Here is a 25,341-nt window from a genome sequence, read left to right on the forward strand (position 1 = left end):
ACTAGGACTTTGAAAGACAGGCAAAAAGACAGAGAGAGAGAATGCAGACTAACTGATACGCCTCAGGTCGTGTCACCGCTATATGAAACTCCTTAAATAAAATTAAAATAAAATAAATAATTAAAGATATACAAAAGGGATCACTGACACAATATTGTGGTAAACAACATTGTGTAAAAATGTCAGTGGAGAGGTGTGGTGCAGCGGCCATGGCAGCTGACTTCGGAGCACAGGGTTCACGGTTCGATCACTGGCTCTTGCAGTAGCTCAGCACCATGTGAGTCTGGGCAATAGCACACTTAATTTCCACAATGGCCTCCAGCACCTTGAGATCCATAAAGGTGAGTTGTTTGCGCTTTACAAATATGGATTTACATTTACCGCAATATCTTGCTCCTATACTTATTAAGTACAAAAATATTGGGCAAAAAAATATCACTGACACAAAGGCGTAATTACGATGCCTAATATCTAGATTGGTCGGACTGCAACCAACTGTCTGATCGGCATCTACTGCTGAGGTCCGACTGACGCATTACGATGTGTGCGGTCGGAGGCAGCAGTCGGAGGGACCGAACGATGCTGCCTCTGTCTGCACGCCGGTCAGTCGGAAACTTCTCACAATCCCTTAAGGATGGCATTTCTGCCTTTTGGATTATGATGTCAATTTCCGACAGCCATTCCATGGCGGCCTTTCCAACATGGAAAGGCTGTCGGAAAGTGACATTGGGGGCCCTAGCAGGGCATCCGTCCCTCCGCTGGGTCCTCATTTGGTGCCTCATTTAATGCCTGGGGGGCACTAAACATTTTGAAACATCCTGTTTTCTACGGGAGCTAATGCTGCAGGCGTTTTCAGCCCGCCGCACAAGCTACCATTGGAAAAATCTGAGTGCATACCTAGAACCGTACAACATTTTAAAAGAAGCACAAGCTGGCTTTCGCTCAAGTGAAGCCCAGAGTGTCAGTGCTTAATTTCAGTTAGTGGATTGTCGGTACTTGGCACCGGCACTTAATTCTCAACACCGCCACAAATAATCGTTTATCATATAGTGGATCTGTCTGTCTAGTTATGAGATGAACACAACATTTCTTAATAATCCAATGTATTGTAAAAGCGACAATTAAGACTATTCTATGCCATTTTTGGCCTGGGATAGTCTGAATTATCACACTTGAGTGTGATGTTTAGTAGTTGTGTTGGTACCGTCATTGGCAGCGCTAGCAGGGAAAGTGGGTGGTGCAGGCTGCAGTGGCCTCCTGAAGAGGGCTATGGCATTTCTTTTTTTTTTGTACAATTTAAGCACTGCCAGAGTTGATGCTACTAGCTACCCTTAATTACTTGGCTTAGGAGAAAAGTAGAAATATCTTAAATATACAGATGAACCTCATTGTGCCATTGTATTTTACGATTTCCTGATATTTATACACCGGACTTTATTTGTGTACTAAAAAAGATAATATCACAGCAACATATATAGATCTAGTTTTTGGGTAATTTTTAAGTTTTCATATTTTCAAATAAGGCAATATTTAATAATTACATTTATTTAATCTTAATTTGGCAATCCTAGTTGCAATTGTTTAGGGGCTGATTATGAGTTTGGTGGTCTGGCTGACCACGAGCCCGTGGTGGAGGTGCAGTGGTGGTCATGGACTGCTACTCCAGTGGTATGACCGCCATATTACGAGTACGGCGGTCGGACTATTTTGGGCCCGCCGCAAACACCAGGGATCCGCGATCCTTCGCAGTGGCGCAGAGGGCTGAGGCTGCACTTTGCTTGGTGCTGCCGCTGCGGCATCGCCAAGCATATCATGAAATTCCTCACTGCAACCCTTTCCACGGCGGTGAGGCTGCCGTGGAAATGGTAGCAGTTAGGTAACTCTGGGGGCCCCTATGGGCCCCAATGCAAGGGGGTGCATGCAGGGGGCACATGTTGTGCCACTATGTATGCGTGCACCCACCGTTCCTGCAGGGAACGAAATGTACAACATTGTGCATTTCGTTCCGTGCAGGTACAAGCTTTGGAGTTCCCATTGCAGTGTCATTTTAGAAGGCATCGCCTTGGGAATGCCGAAGGACCTCCTGTCACACCACGAGGAAACTCATAATCTGGCAGGCGGCTGACAGACCTGTTTGGTAGTGTGGGAGCGGGGCAATGGCGTGGCGGCCCGCTCCCACACCACCAAACTCAGGCCCTTAGGGGCACATGCATCAAGGCAAAAACCGGTTGCAAACGGGTAGATTCTTATGAAATTCCTCACTGCAACTGGTATTTTTGCATTTGGGATGCATCATCCCAAATGCAAAAATCACAAATTGCAGTTGCTTAAATGCAATGCAAGATGCCTTTTAAAATAGCGATTATGCTATTTGGGTCTGCTATTTACCAAGAAATTATACCAGATGGTAAATAGCGAAAACTGTGCCTTTTTCAAAGTTGTAGTCTTATTTATTTATGTGTGCGCAACATGTGTGCACAGATCAATTTCAGGGGTGCACAGGGTGTCCTTTTGACAACCTTGAAATTGAATGCCCAATTTGTGAGTACCTATTGGGTACTCGCAAATTGCGCATGCAATATCTCATTCATTCCTTAATTGCGAGTCGCAATTAAGGAATGTTTAGGAATCGCTATATTTATAGCTATTACTACATACATAGGCTTTTACGATACCTTATTTGCGATTCCTCAATAATCACAATTAAGGAATCGCAAAAGCCTACATTGATGCATGTGACCCTTAGTCTTTATAATTACAACAGAAAGGACTATCACTGGTTTTTCCCATTATCATAAGGTGGTATTTCAGTAATACAGAGTCCCTTACAAGTTGGATAAAAATGTATGTTAATGTTATTATTTAAAAATAATAAAGTTATTGCATCTTCAATTTTTTATGTCTGATTTTTTTCCACAATATTTTGACATAGGATTCAAAGCATAGTAAAAGAACACTACAGTCTTATCACAGATTTTTATATATAACAATAGAAAGTATTTAATCGGTACATAACTGCCATCTTCATCCTGGTCTGTGGATTTAGGAGGCTCTGTGGGGCGCTGAGTCGGAGGTTCAGTAATACCAGGACCGGTGGACATCACCAAACTTTTACGTGGCTGTTCTGTGTTAATCTGTGCCACAGAGGTCATCGTGGGTGGACCCACAGTGGACCCTTGGCGCTGAGAGTCAGGGTGGCTGCTCGGTGCAGGTAGCTTGCCACAGGGCCCAATAAAGCAGCCACGTAATGTGATGGGCTTCGGGGAGTTGCTGCAGAAGATCGGGTTCGCTTCCTGGCGGGTCTTCGAATTGATGCAGAAATCTTGTCGGCTCTGTACCCCATTTCCACACGTTACTGAACACTTAGGAGGAAAAACAACAAATCAGGGAATTACACGTCCTAATAAGGCAGTTTACAATCACAAGAGTAAATTTAAATAAATAGATTTTAGGACATTGACGTAAAGTGCAATACAAAAATAAGGTAAGACCCCACTGAGCAATTGGAAAGAGGTTACAGAAGAGAAAGCATGAAAATACAGGCGTCTGCTTGAACCTTACAATGCAGGGGTTGTGCTCGCATATCTGAAGTCTGTTGTTGATGTGAATGTTGAAGCTGAACTTGAACCAGCTAGGAAGGAGAACATTGCAACCAAGTAGTCATAAACAATAATATTTGTACATATGGCCCATATTTCCTTATTCTCTTATGATTGTTCTGAAATTCTTCCTCTGCAGGTTCCTAGGCGGAATCTACTCCTGTCTCTAATGCAGCCACAGCGTTGTATGACTATCCCATTCAACCCAACCTGTTTCACCACACAGTCCAGAGATCCCAAAGCTCAGCTATCTCTCCAGTTCAGGTCAACATTTCTCTGACATCACTACCAGGAACTCATCTTTTCCTTCAAAAGAACCTGATACAGCTATGCTGTTTGCACACAGATTATCATAACTCTCGAAACTCTGGGGGAATTCGAATCTGCAAAACTCCATGTCATTGAGAATCCAATGATGACCAACCACCCAATGAACTGTTCCAAAACAGAGGCTATTACATGTGGACAATGGAGAAACTATCATCACACAATCATCTGAGGAGAGTTCCTGACACCAATATTTTGGACTCTTGTCTCTTGTCAATGTTTCAAGTACAAAAGTTACAAAGCTCTTTCTGTACAATACAAACAGTAATGTGCTGTACAGCGGAGGGAAAATCGCCTCTCCGTTCGGGGTCTCTTGACTTAAAAGTGATAATGAAATACGTGTGACCTCTGTATTTTTTTAAATCACATTAGGTCAGGTGACCAAGAAAGGTGGGCCAATATTTCCTGCGTTGTACAGCTCACAAGATAAGTTGGACTCTTTCTTTTCTTCCTTTACCCATTCTTCCGAAGTAACAACATCTATTACGAATTGGTAGGGATCAATTTAGCTATGTACAACTGAGCTATGTAACCTGTCCTGATGAATGTCTCTGGCCATTAGAGAGGGCAGAAACATGTAGCTGACTACATAGAGATGCATGACACAATCTCTACTGAATTATAATTGTAATCATGCCACAGAGAGATGGCAAACAGTTAAAATGTTGATATCATCCCTGATGCATTTTATTTTGGGTCAGGGTTTCATATCCTGAGTTGAAGGACTGTTAGAAGCTCTAATACAATACTCTATAGTTAATCAGTAACTGTTCTGATGTGAGACAGCCACTAATGGTTCCAATGGGAGCCCACCACGGACCTATAATACAGCTGTGGTGCGGAGGAACTGGATGATGAAGCATGCCACTAGTAGAGGGTGAGGGCTGCTGTTCTTTTTAGAGGAATACCTGCATTGAGGCATAACAAGGACCCGTTGCTATATCAGACCATGTGGTTCATCAATCCCAAACAAGGTAGATGCATTCGGTTTCATGGTTTGTAAGCACAACCTGGAGCAGATTTGAAGAGACTGACACTGTATTCCTGGTAACACAGATAAGATAATAGTATGGAGCAGGTTACCTGCTAGTCATGTGTCCGAACTCCCCCTCCCTCCAGGCAGACACAGAGGGCCCGATTAACAAAAGTAATCTGAGACAAAATCCTAACGTTACGACTTTCGGTATTCACAAAAGGCATTTAGGAGTAGTAAAGTTAGGATTCCTAACTTTACTACTCCTAAATGCCTTTTGTGAATACCGAAAGTCATAAAGTTAGGATTTTGTCTCAGTTTACTTATGTGAATCAGGCCACAGCTTCTTAAAAGTCCTTCTCCCGATGGTTTTAATGAGCACAAGTTGTGGACTGTCCTCTGTCACTTCTGAAGGGGCATATGGAGCACTTATATACCCTTATCCTGCTCTTCTGTTTCACCTAGGTGGGGACATACAGTACCTGAAAGGACACTATGCAATACTTTTCCTGGTGACTGGTAAACCCTTATATGCCCTTGGCTCCTCCTCACTTATAGCTTAGAAACCATAGATTATATATTTTTTTTAATAAAAGCTTGGCATTCAGTCCTACTCTCATGATGTATGGCTCACCACATTGTTGGGCGTCTCTTGCCTTGTCCCATCCATCTAAAGTCTTGGCTGGACCAAGGGACTCAGACTGCCAGTAACCAGTGCAAGCTGGTGGATTGCCCCCCTGCAGTTCTGGATTAATACTTATGAGCCTCCTCTAAATCTATGCTAGCCATACCTTCATGTTATGGCTCCCAAGCTGATTGGTCCTTTCTTTCCCATTGGCTAGAAGCATCGAGTCCACACTGTGGGTCCTGGGTCGCCTCTGATCATTCGCTATAGGATATTTATCATTTCCGCAACAAGTGCATGGCACAAAATCTCTTTCTACTGACCAAGAGAGAGTACTGGATGAAGGCAGTGGGCTACCTGTGATCAGACATATCTAGCATATGGCTCCACCGCCATTCATGAGTGTTCCCTGTAAGGACACTTATGCCTCAAGTACCAGTGGCTCGTTACATTCCGACACCTGTGCAAACCCATGTTTGCCTGGATTTGAGAATTAGGAGTTTGTCAGATTTTTATCAATAAACTCTGACAGCTGGATTTTTACTCAGACAACTCTCAGCAGGTCAAACCTGCTGACATTAATCAGAATGAATAAGGCCTAGTAAATACAGGGACATGCACATTCTGGCACAGGAAAACCAGAATCGGTATATTATAACAAATTATCACAGTAAACCTTGTAAGTGGTCATTTCAATGGCATTCATAAATAATGACCCCCCAGAATATTGTTAGATATCAGGTGTGAAAAAATGCAGCAAAACTAAAATGGCGGTGATTCCTTTTCCTGCCCGGGACGAGGGAGGCTCTTCCTGGTTCTCATTGGATGTACAGTGGAGGCCATTCACTGCAGTGGCTTACACAGCGCACTCGTACACTTTCCTTGTGTGATCCACCACAGCAGCAAAGTCCTACTGCAGGCTTACGACTCTTCACACATCCACTCTTCTACACACTTTCATGTAGCTTCAAATGGCCTGAACCCTCATACACATCAAAACCTGAAAGACTTCAATCAAAGCAGCCAACACAATATAGAACCTCATGGTCCAAGAAGCAGCACGAGGCACAATCAAATACCACACCGAGCACACATGAACCAAACACCTGACTTCGAGCCACCCACTGAACACAAGATCAACTTCTCTGAGCAAACACAACCACACAATAAAACTACCTGAACTCATGCATGTAATGTATGCAACAGCCTATCATGAGGTTCTGCCCTTCCCTCGCTTCAACACCCTCTGCGACCCTGTCAGAGTATCTCCCCGTGGCTGTTTGGCATTGCACATTCAGGACAACCTTGACCAAAGTCAGCATCCAGCGGCTGCAGGGACACGTGCTGAATGTACACACATATATAAGCTATTTTTGCGGGCCCGCCTGCACTCTCCGTGATCTACTCTGGAGGGCTGACGTCTGGTTCAGCGATTGAGTCACGGGCTGTTTTTTCCTGGAACCTTTGTATCACCTAGGAGCGATTTCTTGCCTTCACCTAAGTAATTGTGCATACCTTTGATCAGGTGTTAGCGCGCTCTCTCACAATGGGAGCCTAAGGCCCAACCTTCCTTTATTGACTCAGCCCCACAATATGGCGACTTTCTGGTGCCCCTTCCCACCCCACTTCACGTTCTAGTCCTGAGGAAGACCCCATAGTAAGGTGGAACTCAACCTACGCCATTCGGGGGTTGAAACGTCGACTTTTATATCTTCACCTGTAGTGTAGTTCCTAGTTTCCCACTAGGCCCTGCGCATTGGAATAACATAAACAGTAGTATCGACGTGGAACTGCGGATATTCCAGGCCTCCACTGACTATGCTAAACTTAATTGGGTTGTGTTACCAACTAGCTCAGAGGTCACTGGAAACTTTCTTCTCTGCATAGGGAGTGATCAGCTTCCTTGGCACAGACAAGAAGGGATTCAGTTTTCCAACAACCGTGCAACATGACAACTTTGCTCCTCAGATCAAGAGTCAATCTCTAGGGTCGTGTGAAACAATAGACATGGATTTCACTCAGTCAGTCTAGTGCAGTTTACTTTCACGAGATGTAGAGAATAGAGAGACGGGCGTGTATCAATAAAGGGTAACATTTATTGAACAGTCTTTCTTCTCGTACAAGAGAAATGTATTGCCACAATTGCAATAATTGTTATTATAAAAAGTACGTACAGTAAGATAAGTATTGTGAAATAGAACTGTAAAAGCATTGATATGGTTTCTTAGCCATACAATGGTTTAAAAGTAATAAAACATATATACAGTCATATATACATTAGGCTAACATACTCAACTGGTGCTTCTAACTAAGCCTACCCCAGTGTGCCTGACCTAAGCCTAACACGTGAAAGGGGAGTAAGTAAGTAGCTTTAAGTTAAGTTGGTTTTGCCAAGGTTTGTTTCAAGAATTCTCGTCTAAGGGTTTAGTCAACACCATACCTCTGAATAGAATGATGGAGGATTGGTATCTCCTTCAGGGGTCTCTCTCGATATCCCAGTCACCCGCGAGGGTAAACCGGAAGCGCCGGGACTGGATTTCTCTGCACGAGAAAGGCAGCGGCTTTCTTCAGCGCGTCGAGGAAGGAGGGGGGACAGCGTCCGCGGGCAGCTGGAATCTGCTGGATGTCTTCGCAGAGGGACGTCTGTTCAGCTCCTTAAGCGTACTGCACCATAGTTCGCGCTGTAGCGGCGATAATGGTAATCAGCAGCTTCACCACCACAGGATAGCAGGCTGCAGCGACAGAGTGCTAGATTTACCAACACAGGGTCATGCAGGCAGCCAGCATCAGTAGCTCGCAGCTCACAACAGCTCCTAACCGGGCAACAGGCTCGCATTGCTTAAGGCAACGTTGGTAATATTTATACCTGACAGGTGCCGGGTTTGACGCAAGTTTGCTGGACATAAGACGTCAATTAAAGATGTCACTAGGAAGTGATAGTTATCAGTTGCTCATTAGAGTTCCATTACTAATCAAAACATAGCAAGCGGGGATTTCCAGGTTTGCTAAGTTTTTATCTTGTTGAAGAACTCGGAGTGTTATCTAGGAATATCAGATAGTGACTACTGCTCTGTCATTGCACTAATTGGTCGCAAAGGAAGTGGCAGAGAGTCATGCTGGAATGTGGCTCTGTTCGTGTGAGGCCAGAGATGACTTTTCAGAAAATCGCACTTGAACGGTTATGCCAATATAGGGAATAAATGGATTTATAGCCGAATAGGGGCATAAGGTCACAGTATCGATCAGGAACCTAGATAAACACGCAACACCCACTCCACGGGTTAATGTCCATCAAAATTACTAAAACTAAGCAATTAGATGCATGTGTAACATTGCCCACCCCAAAATACATAAATGCATTCGAAATAGGCGTACTTGTAATACATGGAATTTAGGTACTGTACGTTTTTTAAAGCATAGTAATCATTCAAAAAATTATTGCATTTGAAATCAATGAACGATTATGCAAAAGGAATTACACATGAAGTATCTCTGACAGAAGAAAAGCGAGATAAATCATCACATAAAAATGCATTGTAATAACATGTGTGCTAGAGGCTGGTGTTATGTTGTTATGTCTCTAGATGTGTTTAGAAATAGAAGTGTGAAGGTTCTGTTCTCTAAGAATAGTTTTTACGTTAAGCAAAGAATTGTTCGTGCCAAAAAAGGTCAATATTAGAAAAAATTGTCCAATTCAAAGAAGAAAAAAAAAATAGATTTCCAAAGCTCTTGGCAGTTTTTGTTGATCAAAACTGAAGGCCGAATTCAGAGTTCATGGGAACGCTGTGTGTCGGAAAGCTTCTCAAAAGTTATTGTTTCTCTATGGGTGAGAACATCGTATCAGACAGGCTCTCAAAGAATTGGTCTACAAAATCAGGTGATAGTTCAACCAAATTAGATAGCGCTGTAACTTGGCAGGTGTGAGAATGATTGCTGTCATCGAAGGCAGGACCAGCAATGCTCACAGAACGTTGTACCTGGATGATGTTGCTTTTGTCACTCGCTCCACTGTTACCACTTGGCTGTAGTACAGGAGTCTCCACGAATGCCGTCATCAGGATTGGTAGCCGCTGGGGACAACACAATGCGTGAGCCGTTATTGGACTGAGCAAAGTATCGACGTCCATTGGTACTGCTGATGGAAGTGAAAGACAGATGTCCAACACGCATTCATCGCCGCAAAGCATACACCGTAGCACAGGTAAAATGCAATTTTGCCATATCGGTCTGAATGAAAGGAACCAGGTCATGTTTAGATCTCTCAGCCTGGCCAATCCAAGGACGTTAGTTATCCTGTCCCGGTAGCGCATTGCTAGGATTGTCTCTTCCATTCCCATGGGAGCTATGTCTGAGCCGAGGCTTGCCATAACGTAGCAGGAGGGTCAAAAATAGAATCCCTGCGACGAGTCCCAAAAATAATGGTATGCCGCCAAAAATGGAGTGCACAAAATTAGGAAAGATTCCCAAAATTGCCTGGAAGGGTGTTAGCAGTCCCGTAAAGACTGTCTTAAATATGCCTGGGATGCTTGTAGCACTAGACATGTTAAGGAGTTGGCTGAACATTTCTACGAAATGCACGGGGCAATTTGTTGATAAAAGGTCATGAACCTCAGTAGCCGTCCTTGCGACTAGAAGATCATACGTCTCTTTAGATGACGTTATAGGCACGGTTGTCTGTAAAAGTACAGATTTCATTTTGCTTAATGTATCAATTCGTATAGAATAGAGATTCAGACGAGGCCAGATGGGAGTCACTATGTCTGGAGGCCCGCTCGGGAACAATGCTTGCATACAACATTTGACCATGGACGTAACTTGTACTAGATAACTTTTCCCTGGCGTCAGGCCACAACATCTGTGATCCGTTCTAAGAATGTAACTCCCGTTTGCGAGTTGCATAAAGAAGGGCTCTATCTGAGTTGCAGGTGTGACTAGCTGGTGGCATGAAAGGTTGTTTGAATTTCCATCACATGCTCCGTGTAAATTAATACCCTGACACAAAAGTATACCGCTTAGTGAATGTTTACAATTCTCACCACTAAGAAATACATTTTTGTCACTGTCACTATAGCAAGAATGAGTGTATGGTAATTTCCATTCAGATTTTACATATCCTTTACCCAATTGTTCATACTGGCCAGCAGGTATGTACTCAAGGCACTTTTTAAATCGGAAAGTTGTTATCGCAATTGTGATAATTCCGTGTATTATCCATTCAATGACAGGACTCTCTGACATTGTCAATGATAATCTCTCGAGTTTTTCGATGCTCAGGATTGTACAGTCTGCTCCTTTCTGTGCCAAACTGATCTGTTTATCAGTAAGGTTAAAACTGGAAAATAATGACGTTGTGTTGATTAAACGCCAAGGCACATAGCCTGAACGAAGATTTTGCAGCGTCCAGCCTAATTCTATAATAGAGCGTAATTGAGATTGGCCATGTTGTAACATTAGCAAATCTCTGTCTATCACATCAAAGGCAGAGGATACAATATTGTCCAACGAATATATTCTGGAAGACAGAGTCATTAACCCATTGTCTACCACAGAAAGTGATTTCTCCAAATTAATACGATCAATTTCTCGTATTTTTTCAGCAGTTTCAATTTGCTTTACTTTCCAAGCCTCGTTGTAAGCAGCATAGATACTGGTCGCTATGAAACGCTTTTGACGCTGTTTGCGTGGTCCAAGAATGAAATCGCGCAAATCAGCACCATCTTTTAGTAAAGACAAGTGTTGCTTAATTTCAGCCAGTGTGGACGAGGTTAGCCATTCAAGGCAGAGTTTCCCTACACTGTATGTTGTTATAATCCCTGGATGTTGTCTCTGGGAGTATCTAGAGTCTAATCTGGTCATTTTTAACCACGGTGTTTTATTCAGGAATCTATCTTGACAGCTATTTGTGTCTGTAGGCCAGATTAACCACTTTTTCCAATCAGGATTTGTTCTGTTGAAATGTAAAATTTGAGACACGTCTAACTCAATATCTGTGGTTGCATTTTCAGGTATTGGCTTTGGTATAGACGGTGTTTTAAGGTCTTTGATCTTAGCTAGGCCAAGACAAGATGTTTGGTGTATTGTGTCATTTAAAAATAACATTTGTTCAGGTATCATGCAGGTTCTAAATAGTGCTTCTATGCCTTGCACCTGCCAATCTTTTGTACCCCAAATTGTTTTCGTTTCAATATTATTTTTCCAATAATCAAAACCAAATGTCATCATTTTGTCATAAAATGCTTCTGAATATATCAATTTAGAATTTGTCAGCATTGTTTTCATGCCTGTTTTATCTAACAGTTTGTAATAAAACGTTTCTGCATCACTGGTGTTAAAGACTGAGAAGTATTTGAATTTCTCAAAAAATGCTTTAGAACTGCTTTTAGGTGGTGTAGCACAATGTTCCCATTGATTATACATAAAAACATTTCTAGGCTGTGCAGATTTATGCAAATAATGATCCCCATAGTGGGTGTAACAGAATAACTGCTCATAACTGGATGAACCTTGTAAATAATCATGATCTGTGAATCTAGCTGACATTACTAAATCAGACATCATGTCATTAATACTGTTAAAGTCCCAATCATCAGAGAATGTACTAGGTGTCACAAAGTCACTTAAGGAAACCTTTAGTTGATGTGGATACTTCAGGATTTCGACCGGACCATAGATCTCATAGTCTGTTTTCTCCCATACTACCCCACCAGGTATTGGAATTGCTGTGACATTTACTGTTGACAGTTCTCTTTTCTTCACGTGGGATGATCTGTGTGGTTTCAGGACTAGGTTGATGTTCTGACTTGCTGTGTCCATTGTAATATATTTTCCTCCAATGAATTTTCCCAAACACAGTACCATGATGAGCCAAAGCAGAAGGAAAAATACACCTAGACCGAACCAGAACTCTAGCCAAGGGGAAACAAGGTAGATTTCCCTCAATTGATGAAAGAGTTCCGTTGCTTTTCTTTAAAAGACTTTTTTGTTTCTGGCATCACTTCGGGGTCATTTAAATCTTCAGAGAAGTTGTCGAAGTTGATGAAATAACCAGAGGCAGTTCTGTCAATTGATGGGATTGTTCTTTCAATCTGTCTCTCGGTAGCACTTTCTGATGCCACATTAGTGTAGACTGGTGTTGTTTCTTGACAAACTGTTTCAATCTGTGTTTCAAGAGGCACGAGTTCCATGGCATTATTGCATAGTCCTTCATTGTGCACTGCAGGCTGATCGAATGTGATGAGTCTTTCAGTTTGAACCTCTTGGATTGTTGCAAGTTTGGGTATTCTGTTGTTTCTTGGGAGTCCACTGGGCCTACTGTTGATTATAGGCCACATGCTTGTGGTTTTACCAGATCGATAGACACGACTCTGTTCTCCTTTTTACCAGCAAGGGGCGGTAGCACAACTGATCTTGTTCCGGTGACTGCTAAGACAGGTACTGCTTTTCTGTAAGAAGGCCCAAATTCCTTCTTAACCGCGATCTTTTCTCTGACTAGATCCCCAATCTTTGGAATCCAGACAGGCCTTGCTGGAGCTGTTGCGGGTGGTGCCTAGTCAGTGGTACTTGGCTGTGGCTTTAACTTTATGTTGCTTAAGGATTTTCTTGTTTCATTCAGTTCCTGTAAAACAGCCAAACGGTCTTTTACATCAAAGTGCGTTGTTTCTTCTTGTACCACTGACATCTGACTATCGAGGTCCTGAACGCGCATTCTAATTCCGAACAATAGTTCGTATGGGCTGAAACCTTTTAGAGAATTTCTTGGCATGTTGTTAAGACTAGTCTGGACACTTATTAAATGTTTGACCCACCCACCGCCTGAACCTAATACCTTCGCTGTTATAGATTGCTTTATGTCACGGTTTTTTCTTTCTACCACACTATTCCCTTCGGGGTGCGACGGACAAGAATACCGCAACCCAATTCCCATGCTGGCCATGGCCTCCTTATAGGCTCGAGAGCTGAAAGCAGGACCCTGGTCAGAATGGAACGTGGTAATTGCGTATGTGCCGATAAAGACTCGCAAATCTTTTATAACCGTTATAGCGTCAGCCGAGCGCTGGAGGCCTCATTATTTTAAGTGCTTTTCGTCTTAACTGTTAATAGGACGCAGGATGGGGTGTAGGCAGCGTTACGCTCTTTCTGACTGGTAGCCGGTAGCAAGGTTCGCTACTGCGATCCCTATTACAGTTTTCACAGTTGTTTGCATATATTTGGTGTTCTACACTCATTCCCGGCCACCAGAATACCGATTGTAATTCAGTCAGTGATTCCTTGATCTCTCTGTGCCTTAGACCCAAACCCATGTGTGCGTCTGCTATTAAAAATATTCTCCTGTTCATGTTTGGAATTACTCTGTCCCCCACTCCAGGGATTCGAGCAAAAGGAACGGAGTTTGCATCGATTATGTATGCATAATTGAGTGGATAGTTTACGGGTAGTGCTGCACAGTCGCCTTTTACGGTCGTTTTTACTGCTAGCATGGTTTCCCCGTCTATGTACTTATCTGTACGCTTTTTTGTGGCTACGGAAGCCGGTTTAGTTGCTTCCGCTTTGGCTGTATTAGCCAATGAATTCCCTGCAACGTGAACGCCATCACGTTGAAGACTCTGTGCGTGAATCACGTGAGTCTTTTGTAGTTCTTTGTGTAAAAGAGCTACCTCGTTCCAGAGCAATTTATGCTTTATTGTGGCACCTGTGTCATCTTTGTAGTCGTTTTCGATCCAACTCTGCAGTTTATTGTTGTAAGAGTTGACGCAGAAATGAGAATCGCACACTATAAGTGTCGGGAATTCACGTTCTGCATTTTCGAGCGCCATCTTTAAAGATCTGATTTCAGTTCTTTGAACCGAACAGTTTCTTACAGATTCAGTTTTTGTTACTTTCGGTCTGAATTTACCGCACAGCCAACGACCTTTAATGATCGCACATGCTGCATCGTAGGATTTTCTCTCTACGTTGAAATGCTGTACAAAGCTATCTGTATAGATTATACATGCGTATTGTGGGAGAGGCAGAATTTCGATTGGCAGAGGATATTCTTCTTCATATTCTAAATCATTCAGTTCTTCAAATTGCGGTGCGAAATAGTATTTCACATCTTCCGCTCCTAGAGAATCTATGTACTGTATCCATTTCGGATCCAGTGACACTGTAGGCAGGTTTACTGGGCTGAATAGCGCTTCGAAGGCGGATTCCGCTGTAAGGATATTAATCCGTTTGCCGTGTGCTAGTTCTCGTTCATTTGCTAATGCGATTTGCACTGCGTTCACAGTTCTTTCTGTGTGACTGAATGCTTTTTCTGCTTGTGTGTACAAGTGAGATTTAATTGAAATTGGTACCTTTTCTCCCTCATTAGAGGTTAGGTACGTGAATCCGCATCTTCCTGGGATGACTCGGATTACAAGATCGATCGTGTTGTCACGCGTATCTAATTTTGTTTTTGTTAACATGTCTGTTTGCAGTGATCTCAAAATTTCTGTGTGTTTTTGAGTCCAATTGATTTGTTTAAAATCAGGTTTTATTAGTTCGTAGAGAGGTTTAACCCTCTCTGCGTAATTTAGGATGTAAGTTCTTCCGAAATTCAGAAAACCTAGAATGGATTGTAAATTCTTCAGCGTTTTTGGAGCTTGGAGTACAGTGCACTTCTCTAAGAAGTTGTCCGCTAGGCTTTTCCCTTCACTTGATAATTCGTACCCTAAGAACAGTACTGTCAGATGGGCAATTCGGGACTTTTTAAAGTTGAATTTGTAACCCTCTGCTGCGAACCCAAGTATAATGGTGTTCACTCTTTTCAAGTGAGTATCCAAGTCGTCGTCTGTGAGATAAATATCATCTACGTAAGATAATGCTTCATCATCATAGATTTGTAGTAACTCTGTTACCCTAGCTGAGAATAGTCCTGGGCTGTTCTTGAACCCCTGTGGGAGTCGACAGAATTTTTTCTGTGACCCAAATGCGGAGAAAGCGGTCAAATATCTGCTTTCTGGTGCAATGTTTTGACAAAAGAAAACATTAGAAATGTCTAATGACGTTTTATATTTTTTCCTAACTATGTTATTCATTAGGGCTGCACTATGCGAGTTTTGTACTGCAAAAGTTTTGCAACATGTATTAAGATGTCTGTAGTCCAAAACTAGACGATATGAATTGTCTGGCTTGGAGACAGGAAACAAAGGATTGTTCATTTGAGAGGTGCATGTTTCAATCACCCCCTGGTATTCAAGTTGATCTAAGATCTCCCTGACTTGTTTTTTAGCTTCTTGCTTTATGGGATACTGCCGTTGGGCAGTTGGTTCACTTTTTAATTGGATTTTGTGAGGCGGTGAATCCTCATCCCATCCTACATGATTTTTATATAATGCAGGTGCCTGGGCTACTGCCCATTTCCTTGCATATGTATATTTTTTGTGAATCGGTATGTGATTCGAGAAGGCAGGCATAATCACTTCTTCGCCACGAGTGCACTCCCTGGCAAACTCCGGGGGCCAATCTTTTTCAGCTAACAGAATATCATAGCCTTTTGAGAGCTTATCCCAAAATAGACCCTTAATTTTCCTAGTCTTATCACCCTCCATACGCAATGTTATTTCGTATATTTTATGGGGCTCGCTAAGTCTGGCGTCGGCAGTTTCAACCTGAATGTATTCATTCGTGTCCACTGTCTCCAGATGACTCATTAAGATCTTGGGCGCTATACTGATTTCTGCTGCACTGTCCAACATTGTCAATGCCCACTCCCCGTTTTTCAACTGTGTCCTCAGTATTCTCGGCATGGTTGATTACTCTAATACTGGCTACCTTCTTTTTCTGAAATTGAGATTTTTTATTTTGAGCAGGTTCCTTGTCTTTGGACTTGGTGTGCTCTCCTGGGTCTGACCGTCCTCTTCTTTCCGAATTCTGTGGAAAAGATCGAGAGGGACGAGTATCAATACTTTGATATCTATCAGTTTTTTTTATATTATCCCTATTTCTAAGGTTATATCTTTTCTCAGAGGGCTCCCGTTGGGGAGACTGGCGTTCTCGAGTCGGAGTTCTTTCCCTCCGTCGAGGAGACCTTCCTCTGGACTGGAAAACTTTTTCCTTGGGAGTGGATTGTTTATTTCCATCCCAGCTCTTTTTAGGAGTGTTTAAATTATTTTTAATAAATAATTTTTCAGGATTTTCGAGCAGTTGGGGCTTAACTGGTTTTCCACCCAAGCTGTCTCTACCTAATTCTTCATAGCATTTTTCTATGATTTTTGCAAGCTCAACAGGATCTTTTATATCTGTTTCCCTCAACTTCTGGCGGATCGCCACAGATGCTGCTTCTCCTTTTATATTGGCTAATAATATAGCCGTGACCTGCTTGAAGTCTTTCAGTAATTTCATACCTAGATTTAAAGCGGGCTCTGGACCGAATTCATTTTGAATCTGTTTTAGCACTTCTGGTATTACCGCCATAGACGGAACACCGTGTGTTTTTGTGTAAATGGAAGCAAAGACTGTACCCCAAGTGTCGCAGTCCTCCACGTGTGGTGCGATTCCCATAGGAAGGCAGATGGTCAAGATTCTGTGTTTCTCTATAGGGGTAGTATCAGGAAATACTGCCTCTATTTGAGTAATTTTCTGGGCTAACCAGAAAGGAATTTGTTCCCGTTTTACGGGTGTTTTACCAAGACATGACTGTATGTTCTGTGGTGTAATTTTATTTGTGTTCCCCTGATGAGGGGTCAGCTGTGGTGTATTAACAGCTGGCTGGACTGTTGCAGTCCGCATTACATATTGGACTAATTGCCTATGTATTTTTATTAATGTGTTTAGCTGTACTAACAGCTCTTCCTTAGACATTTTTGCAATGTCAGGATGTGGTGTGTAGCTGGCTAGAACCGGCCACGTGGCTCCTGGTCTACCTAGTGGACCGAGCCTGGTTATGTGATCATTGTGTTTTAGGGCGCCATTAAACCAGAGCAGGTGCTCTTGAAATTTAAGTGGAATTTCAATCTCCTCGAAAGGAGCGTACTCTTCCGGAGGTTTCTCTATTTTGTAATAGTGAAACTCTTTTGTTATAGCGTTTACCGCTGGAAAGTTTATCCATGAATAGAATACCTCTGTCTGCCGATACTCGTGAGCCTCTATCACGAAAATTACTGTACCACCCTGAGGTGTCAGTCCGTTTACTATAAGTTTTGAAGTTATAGATTTTCTTAATTGGACCGGGATGATAATAGCATCCGGGTCTGTGTGTAGGAGACTCGAGTCCTCCTCTATTAGTATGGAAGCTAGTCTAACTGCTTCCCTTTCTTCTTCACTGTCTGTCATTTTAGAAATGCAGGCTTTGCAGAGTAGGTCTCCAAGGAGACAAAGATTAGATGCACAATATTTTGGAACACTGTATCCTTCAATGTTGAATAAACCAGAGCTTTACATAGGAATCTCTTCCTACTAAGGTCGGGCGGATTTTAACCTTTCACCCACTCCAGACGTCTATTGGAGTATTTACGGGAGAAAGGGGTCTGTGTGAAATATGCACGACTGAGTTACTCTAACTGTCTTGCGTTAGTTTATCGCCTTACCAAACGTTTGGGCGCCATGTAGTGTAGTTCCTAGTTTCCCACTAGGCCCTGCGCATTGGAATAACATAAACAGTAGTATCGACGTGGAACTGCGGATATTCCAGGCCTCCACTGACTATGCTAAACTTAATTGGGTTGTGTTACCAACTAGCTCAGAGGTCACTGGAAACTTTCTTCTCTGCATAGGGAGTGATCAGCTTCCTTGGCACAGACAAGAAGGGATTCAGTTTTCCAACAACCGTGCAACATGACAACTTTGCTCCTCAGATCAAGAGTCAATCTCTAGGGTCGTGTGAAACAATAGACATGGATTTCACTCAGTCAGTCTAGTGCAGTTTACTTTCACGAGATGTAGAGAATAGAGAGACGGGCGTGTATCAATAAAGGGTAACATTTATTGAACAGTCTTTCTTCTCGTACAAAAGAAATGTATTGCCACAATTGCAATAACTGTTATTATAAAAAGTACGTACAGTAAGATAAGTATTGTGAAATAGAACTGTAAAAGCATTGATATGGTTTCTTAGCCATACAATGGTTTAAAAGTAATAAAACATATATACAGTCATATATACATTAGGCTAACATACTCAACTGGTGCTTCTAACTAAGCCTACCCCAGTGTGCCTGACCTAAGCCTAACACGTGAAAGGGGAGTAAGTAAGTAGCTTTAAGTTAAGTTGGTTTTGCCAAGGTTTGTTTCAATAATTCTCGTCTAAGGGTTTAGTCAACACCATACCTCTGAATAGAATGATGGAGGATTGGTATCTCCTTCAGGGGTCTCTCTCGATATCCCAGTCACCCGCGAGGGTAAACCGGAAGCGCCGGGACTGGATTTCTCTGCACGAGAAAGGCAGCGGCTTTCTTCAGCGCGTCGAGGAAGGAGGGGGGACAGCGTCCGCGGGCAGCTGGAATCTGCTGGATGTCTTCGCAGAGGGACGTCTGTTCAGCTCCTTAAGCGTACTGCACCATAGTTCGCGCTGTAGCGGCGATAATGGTAATCAGCAGCTTCACCACCACAGGATAGCAGGCTGCAGCGACAGAGTGCTAGATTTACCAACACAGGGTCATGCAGGCAGCCAGCATCAGTAGCTCGCAGCTCACAACAGCTCCTAACCGGGCAACAGGCTCGCATTGCTTAAGGCAACGTTGGTAATATTTATACCTGACAGGTGCCGGGTTTGACGCAAGTTTGCTGGACATAAGACGTCAATTAAAGATGTCACTAGGAAGTGATAGTTATCAGTTGCTCATTAGAGTTCCATTACTAATCAAAACATAGCAAGCGGGGATTTCCAGGTTTGCTAAGTTTTTATCTTGTTGAAGAACTCGGAGTGTTATCTAGGAATATCAGATAGGGACTGCTGCTCTGTCATTGCACTAATTGGTCGCAAAGGAAGTGGCAGAGAGTCATGCTGGAATGTGGCTCTGTTCGTGTGAGGCCAGAGATGACTTTTCAGAAAATCGCACTTGAACGGTTATGCCAATATAGGGAATAAATGGATTTATAGCCGAATAGGGGCATAAGGTCACAGTATCGATCAGGAACCTAGATAAACACGCAACACACCTACCCATGAACAACAGATTATTATTACTGTGCTTTAGTATATGGGATAGGTCTGCAAATGTTGTTTATGTGGCTGAAAAACATACCTATGTGATGTCAACTATTCATTTTGTGACCACATCGAACCTTTGAAACTATTCACTTATCCCCAATCCTCACAAACCACTTACCTGCCCCACCATTTCCCCTGCTATTCTTTGGGCACATTGTTTATTTATATCCATTGAATACGTTTTTGCATATATATGCTTGGATGAGGATGTGAATAAATAACATCTCTCATTAAATTGTGTAATTATTTTCACGTAGAACAGTGTAAAGAATTTTCTGTGTTCTCCAAAAGTGTAGTTACTGGGACCCTTTTTCCCTGTAACATTGAATACCCAGGTCCCAGTACCTTTGGGTCTACCCTTCTATGTAATGATTGACCAAAGTCGCAGCACACACTGAGACAACCCCTAGATGTTCAGTAAGTCGCATTCTAGGGAACATACAACATGTTATACAAATGCCAATGCTATCCGAAAACATAAGAACACGCAAGTAGCAATAAGACAATGAAACCAGTGCATGAAGTCAGTGAATGCAGAATGAAGGTAAATGCATCAATGAGCTCAGCTGAAATAACCCTCCACTACAGAACTCAAAATAAGAACTTGAAACAAAAAGAGGAGAAAGCAGGATCGAATGTTATGTATCGTAAGCGGAAAAATATGAAGTGTAGAGAAAAAGAATCCAGGAGGGTAAGGATGATTAATATTTAAGACAGAAGAACTATAAGACGGAAAAGAAAGGCGAAATTAAGTTGGTGGAATTAGAGAAAAGTGAATTCAGTACCCGGATTTTAGTAGAACAAGTGAACGAGAGAAGCCGAATAAACATGAATTAATGCATAGCTTGCGTTGGTCGATACCTCGCCCCATTTGCTGACATCCCAGCCATAGAAGCAGAGGCCTGCGCTGCAGGGGATGATCGCTGGAGGGCGGTCTGTGGAGGGGCACAATTCTTGATCCACCTCTGACTCCACGCCATTCTCAAACTGGATACAGGCAACCCTCTGTTGGGCAGTGCCATAGCCACATGGTGCAGAGCACACACCAGTTTCCAAGACAGTCCACCTAATCCAACGAAAGAATAGGAAAACATACTGTAGTGAGCAACAAAATGCTATGTGACAACTCTGCGATGATGGCCATCTTAACCATCCACAATCTGTGTAAACTCTTGTCTAAGCCTATCTGTGCCAACCACCAAGAGTGCTGGTCACCATTTATGCCTTACAATATGTGTCATCGACCACTATCTGCAGCATCATACATTTTGTTCCGATCCATCTGTGCCAATACCACATTTCCATCCCCCATGTGTGCCTTGCATAGTATCTGCCAACCAATCTCGGTGACCGTCCGCATATATGTAAAGTATCATCTGCACAAGCATTTCTGATGAACGCACTACCTGTGCCAACCACCATGTGTGCCAACCACATTGGTTTGACATGCACCTGCACCATCTGCATCAGAGCCAGCTTTATGGGCACAACTCTTTGCAAACCTCATGAGTGTTGATGAACATCATTTAATTCCATCAGCAACAAGTCTTGTCTGTAGGAACCTTTCTGTGTCCTTTCTTATGTGTCCTATTCACCTTTACGATTTTTCGGCTCTAAATCTGGACTGTGCAAACTATATCTGTGCCATCCTAGTCCAGTTTTCAAAGTGCATTGCACTGCTTCCCCTGGCACCCACATATGCACACACTCTTGTGCTAAGCATTACGTGTGATTTCGCCTGACTCTGTCTCTGCTTGTCTGGCACTTAACCCGAAACCAGTCTCTGAACTGTTCGCAAGTATTGCTTACTTTTTCCCCTGATTGGTACCCAAGAGTTGCAATTTTTACTCTCTCCTACACTACACCCATCTTCACCCTGAACCCCAGGTTACTATCATCATCTTTCTACACCCTAGGTGCCCACCCTTTCTCTGTAATCTAAGTAACACCTCTCAACCCCATGTCACCCTTCAATACTCTGTATTCTAAGGTTCTAATCTTTAAACTATAGCTCAGTTTACTCACCCCAAATGTGTGTTTTGGGTTTTACACCTTCTTTTTGTGCCACTGTATCCCAGATGGCCCACCCTTACTCAGACTGTGCCTGCAGGGAACCGACCATTACTCTGCACCCCAGATTAACCACGCTTCGTACCCACCCTAGAATATTTGTCTTTATTCTGTGCTCCTTTAGACCGCCCTACCTCGCTGTGTACTCCAGACCATCAACCCTCACTCTGCAGAGCAGGCTGTGCACCCTCATGCTGTATGTCATTACCCATGCTTACTCTGTTGTTCAAAGTGCCTTCTTTACTTTGTTCAATTGGCCAAACAAAAGAATACAAATGTTCCACTGTTTTAACCCAACAAATACAAACAATCATAAACATAACACGTGCATGCCCACAAACCATGGCAACTATATATATACAAATCCATACATTTAGTTACAGTTCTGTGTCAAACAAGCCGGCCTCAGCGGCGCGGCTCTTGACTGGATTAAGTCCTTTCTGACGGATAGATCCCAGGCTGTAAAGCTGGAGAACTTTATGGCACCTATACTCTCCACCACTTGCGGTGTCCCACAGGGCTCCTCATTATCTCCCCTCCTTTTTAACTTATATCTTAAACCGCTACTGCACTCTCTGAAAAACAGGAAAGTCATCATTTACAACTATGCGGATGACTTGCAGCTGGTATTCCCCCTCAACTCCACGGACTCTACTGAGGAATTCCAAACGACCATGCTGCACATCCAGAGCTGGATGGATCAGAACCATCTCAAGCTCAATCCAGGAAAGACCGAGCTTGTACTTCCCAGTAACAGCGCATTAAGCTGGGGCTCCCACTTCTGGCCGGCCTCAATGGGCACCCCTCCATCCCCCTCTCAGTCAGTGAAGAGCCTCGGGGTCACTCTCTGCTCCGACCTCTCACTGAAAACCCAGGTCAGAACAGTGATGTCCTCATGCTTCTTTCAGTTAAGAAAGATCAAGAAAATCGCCCATCTGCTGACTCACTCCGCTCTCATCCAGGTAGTACTCGCATTGGTCCTCTCGCGACTAGACTTTTCCAACTCCATCTACTTGGGCCTACCCCTCGCCATTGCTAAACGCATGCAGATTGTTCAAAATCAAGCGGCCAGATTAATATTCAAGAGCAATCGCAGGAAGTCAGCCAAACCTCTGTTAGCCTCCCTTCATTGGCTCCCTATAGCCCAACGGAGCACCTTTAAGGTAGGCTGCATAATCTTCAAAGCTCTCCACGGAAAAAGCCCCAGGTTCGTCAATCAACTCATAAATAAATATGAACCGACCCGTAACCTTCGTTCTGCCCACCTGTCCCTCCTCACGCTGCTTACGTTTAAAAAGAAACGACTTGGAGGATCCCGTTTTGCATACCTTGCCCCAAAAACCTGGAATTCCTTCCCCTTGTCTATTCGGAACTGTACTAAGCTGACAGAGTTTAGGGGAGCTCTGAAGACCTGGTTATTCAAACAAGGGCACGGTTAGAGCATTGCCACCATCTGTCTCTTCATTTACCATCTGTCTCATTCAGCGCCATGAAACCCCTGGGTGACCGTGCGCTTAACAAATTCCGAATAACATAACATAACATAACATATGTATATATACATATATAGAAGGAGTTTATACTTAACTGTAAACTACTTATATTTACTGCTGAAACCTTTACCACGCAAACCCCTTTACGATTCATGCTTTTACAGCAAAATCTGTTGTAAAAGCACGCATGATAAAGACATACGTTGTAAAAAAATGCATGGTAAAGGTTATTCGTGTTAATGGCATTTGCATTGTAACATATGTTGCAACAGAATGCGTGGTTCTGTCATATCCCCCTCCACCGACACCCAACTTCACTCTGTACTCCAAGGGAATCATTTTCACTCTTTATCCCAGGACACAACCAATCTGTAGCCGAGGTCACCGGGTTTTAATTGGTACCCATGATTCCTCTCTCCGCTATGGACCCAAAGACTACCTTATTGAGCGATCACATCAGTGTATCAGTACGTATAGCTTCATACAATACAATGCTACTAGTAGCGACACCTGAACACCAGGTGCCACGGATGAAACGTAGTAACAGTTGCCATGTACATTTTCAGGCATGCTAGAACCCAAAAACAGATTCAAGCGCCGCCACCTTGGGGCTGGAATCAGGAGCACTCACTTTGCTGGACAAGGCTGTAGGTTGCATGGTGGCAGCGCCTCTGGCAGAGGAAGTCTGTGGCACTGGGTGTCTGGCACAATCTCCTCCTGTCCCTCCTGCTCCATATTCAGCTTGGCACAATACAGGAGACCCCTCATCACACCTCCGCCACAGCTCACACTGCACGCGTCTGCTTTGTACAGCCACCTGCAGCAAGCAATGTAAACCATTCAAGCTCCCTTTCTAATAAAGGGACTAGCGAAGACACAAGGATCAGCCTTACAAGTGACCTGTTAAACATACACAACATTTTCCCACCCTCAAATTACCATTATCAGGGATCCCGGTAATGTTGGTGCAAGAATAGAACAAGATTACAACCTTTTCGGGGTGGGTAGAAGTTACACAGGGGAAAGATTACATTTTGTGTTCTGGGAGGGTAGAGGTAACTGGATGTTAAGAGTAAAAAAACAAACAAAAAAAAACAAGGGGAGTTTGGGGGAGTTCCTCCAAAAATAAAAAAATAGCATTTTTAAAAATGTAATAAATATACATGCACACATTCATATGTATACATATATATTCACTGAAAAAACAAAGGTTAAAACAACGTTTTAGTTAGATGAATTTCTCTGTGTCAGCATTAACGTTTCAAACTACAAAAACCACAGAAATTCACCAGTTGTACTTAGCAATGCTAACTATAGCTTGTGCCCCCACCAAGCACTGCTTATAACCTCACATATGACATCAGTCATAACATGTTCTATGACACCATTTATGACATCACTGATGACATCTCAAATTACATCATTGATGACATAATCCAATGTGTGCTCGTTTGTTTTAGAGTATAGATTGCGACGAATAACTACCACATTACTTTTTCACTTAATTTATTACAGTTTGGGTCCAGCTAATAGGTGTAAGTATTTAGAAAACGCATGTCCTACCAATTCACCATGCTGTTAAGAGGTATTGAACACATTATAAATCTTTGTATTTGAGAGTAACGCTGTGTAGAGGGGACAGTATTTTGGCACTGTAGAAAATGTTTCTAGCAGGGCAAAGATTCTACGTACTACATACTAAGTATTCTAAGCAGCCTTGAGTTATTGAAGAGAATTGTCTGAGCATGACAATTTCTACCTAACAGAGAATACTGTGTGCAACAGGTACTAACCTATGTTCTTGTGCTTGTTTTGCTTCTGAAGATGGGCTATCTGTAAAGCTTTCATCATAGTATGAACGGTGCAGGTACTAGAATGTTTAGCACCTTCAGATCTCGGTTATTTTTAGCAAATACTGTTGTTTTTTACAGCTGTTTCATAGAGTGTACACTTTTCTTAGTAGTTATTTTTTTTAATAGTCTGTGGTGTATTTCTTATGAAAGTTTCTGTGTTTGCAAACATTGTGGTATAAAGTAAACTCTCTCTATAGAGTAAAGACTGTCGACAGTACTCAGGACTCTACT

At 42.8% G+C, this 25,341-nt stretch overlaps 1 protein-coding gene across 1 annotated transcript in view; it reads right to left on the bottom strand.

Moving 5' to 3' along the window:
• ADAMTS13 (ADAM metallopeptidase with thrombospondin type 1 motif 13) overlaps window positions 1-25,341 on the bottom strand; it is a 251,929-nt gene that overhangs the window by 64,131 nt on the left and 162,457 nt on the right. Inside the window, exons 25-27 of the mRNA XM_086924723.1 lie at window positions 23,889-24,074; window positions 20,556-20,760; window positions 3,017-3,362 (exon numbers count right to left, since the gene is read on the bottom strand). Coding sequence (XP_086780849.1) covers window positions 3,017-3,362; window positions 20,556-20,760; window positions 23,889-24,074 — 737 coding nt within the window. The remainder of the gene's footprint in view (window positions 1-3,016; window positions 3,363-20,555; window positions 20,761-23,888; window positions 24,075-25,341) is intronic.

Source organism: Lissotriton vulgaris, chromosome 5, assembly GCF_964263255.1.
Source record: "Lissotriton vulgaris chromosome 5, aLisVul1.2, whole genome shotgun sequence".
Classification (NCBI taxonomy): domain Eukaryota; kingdom Metazoa; phylum Chordata; class Amphibia; order Caudata; family Salamandridae; genus Lissotriton; species Lissotriton vulgaris.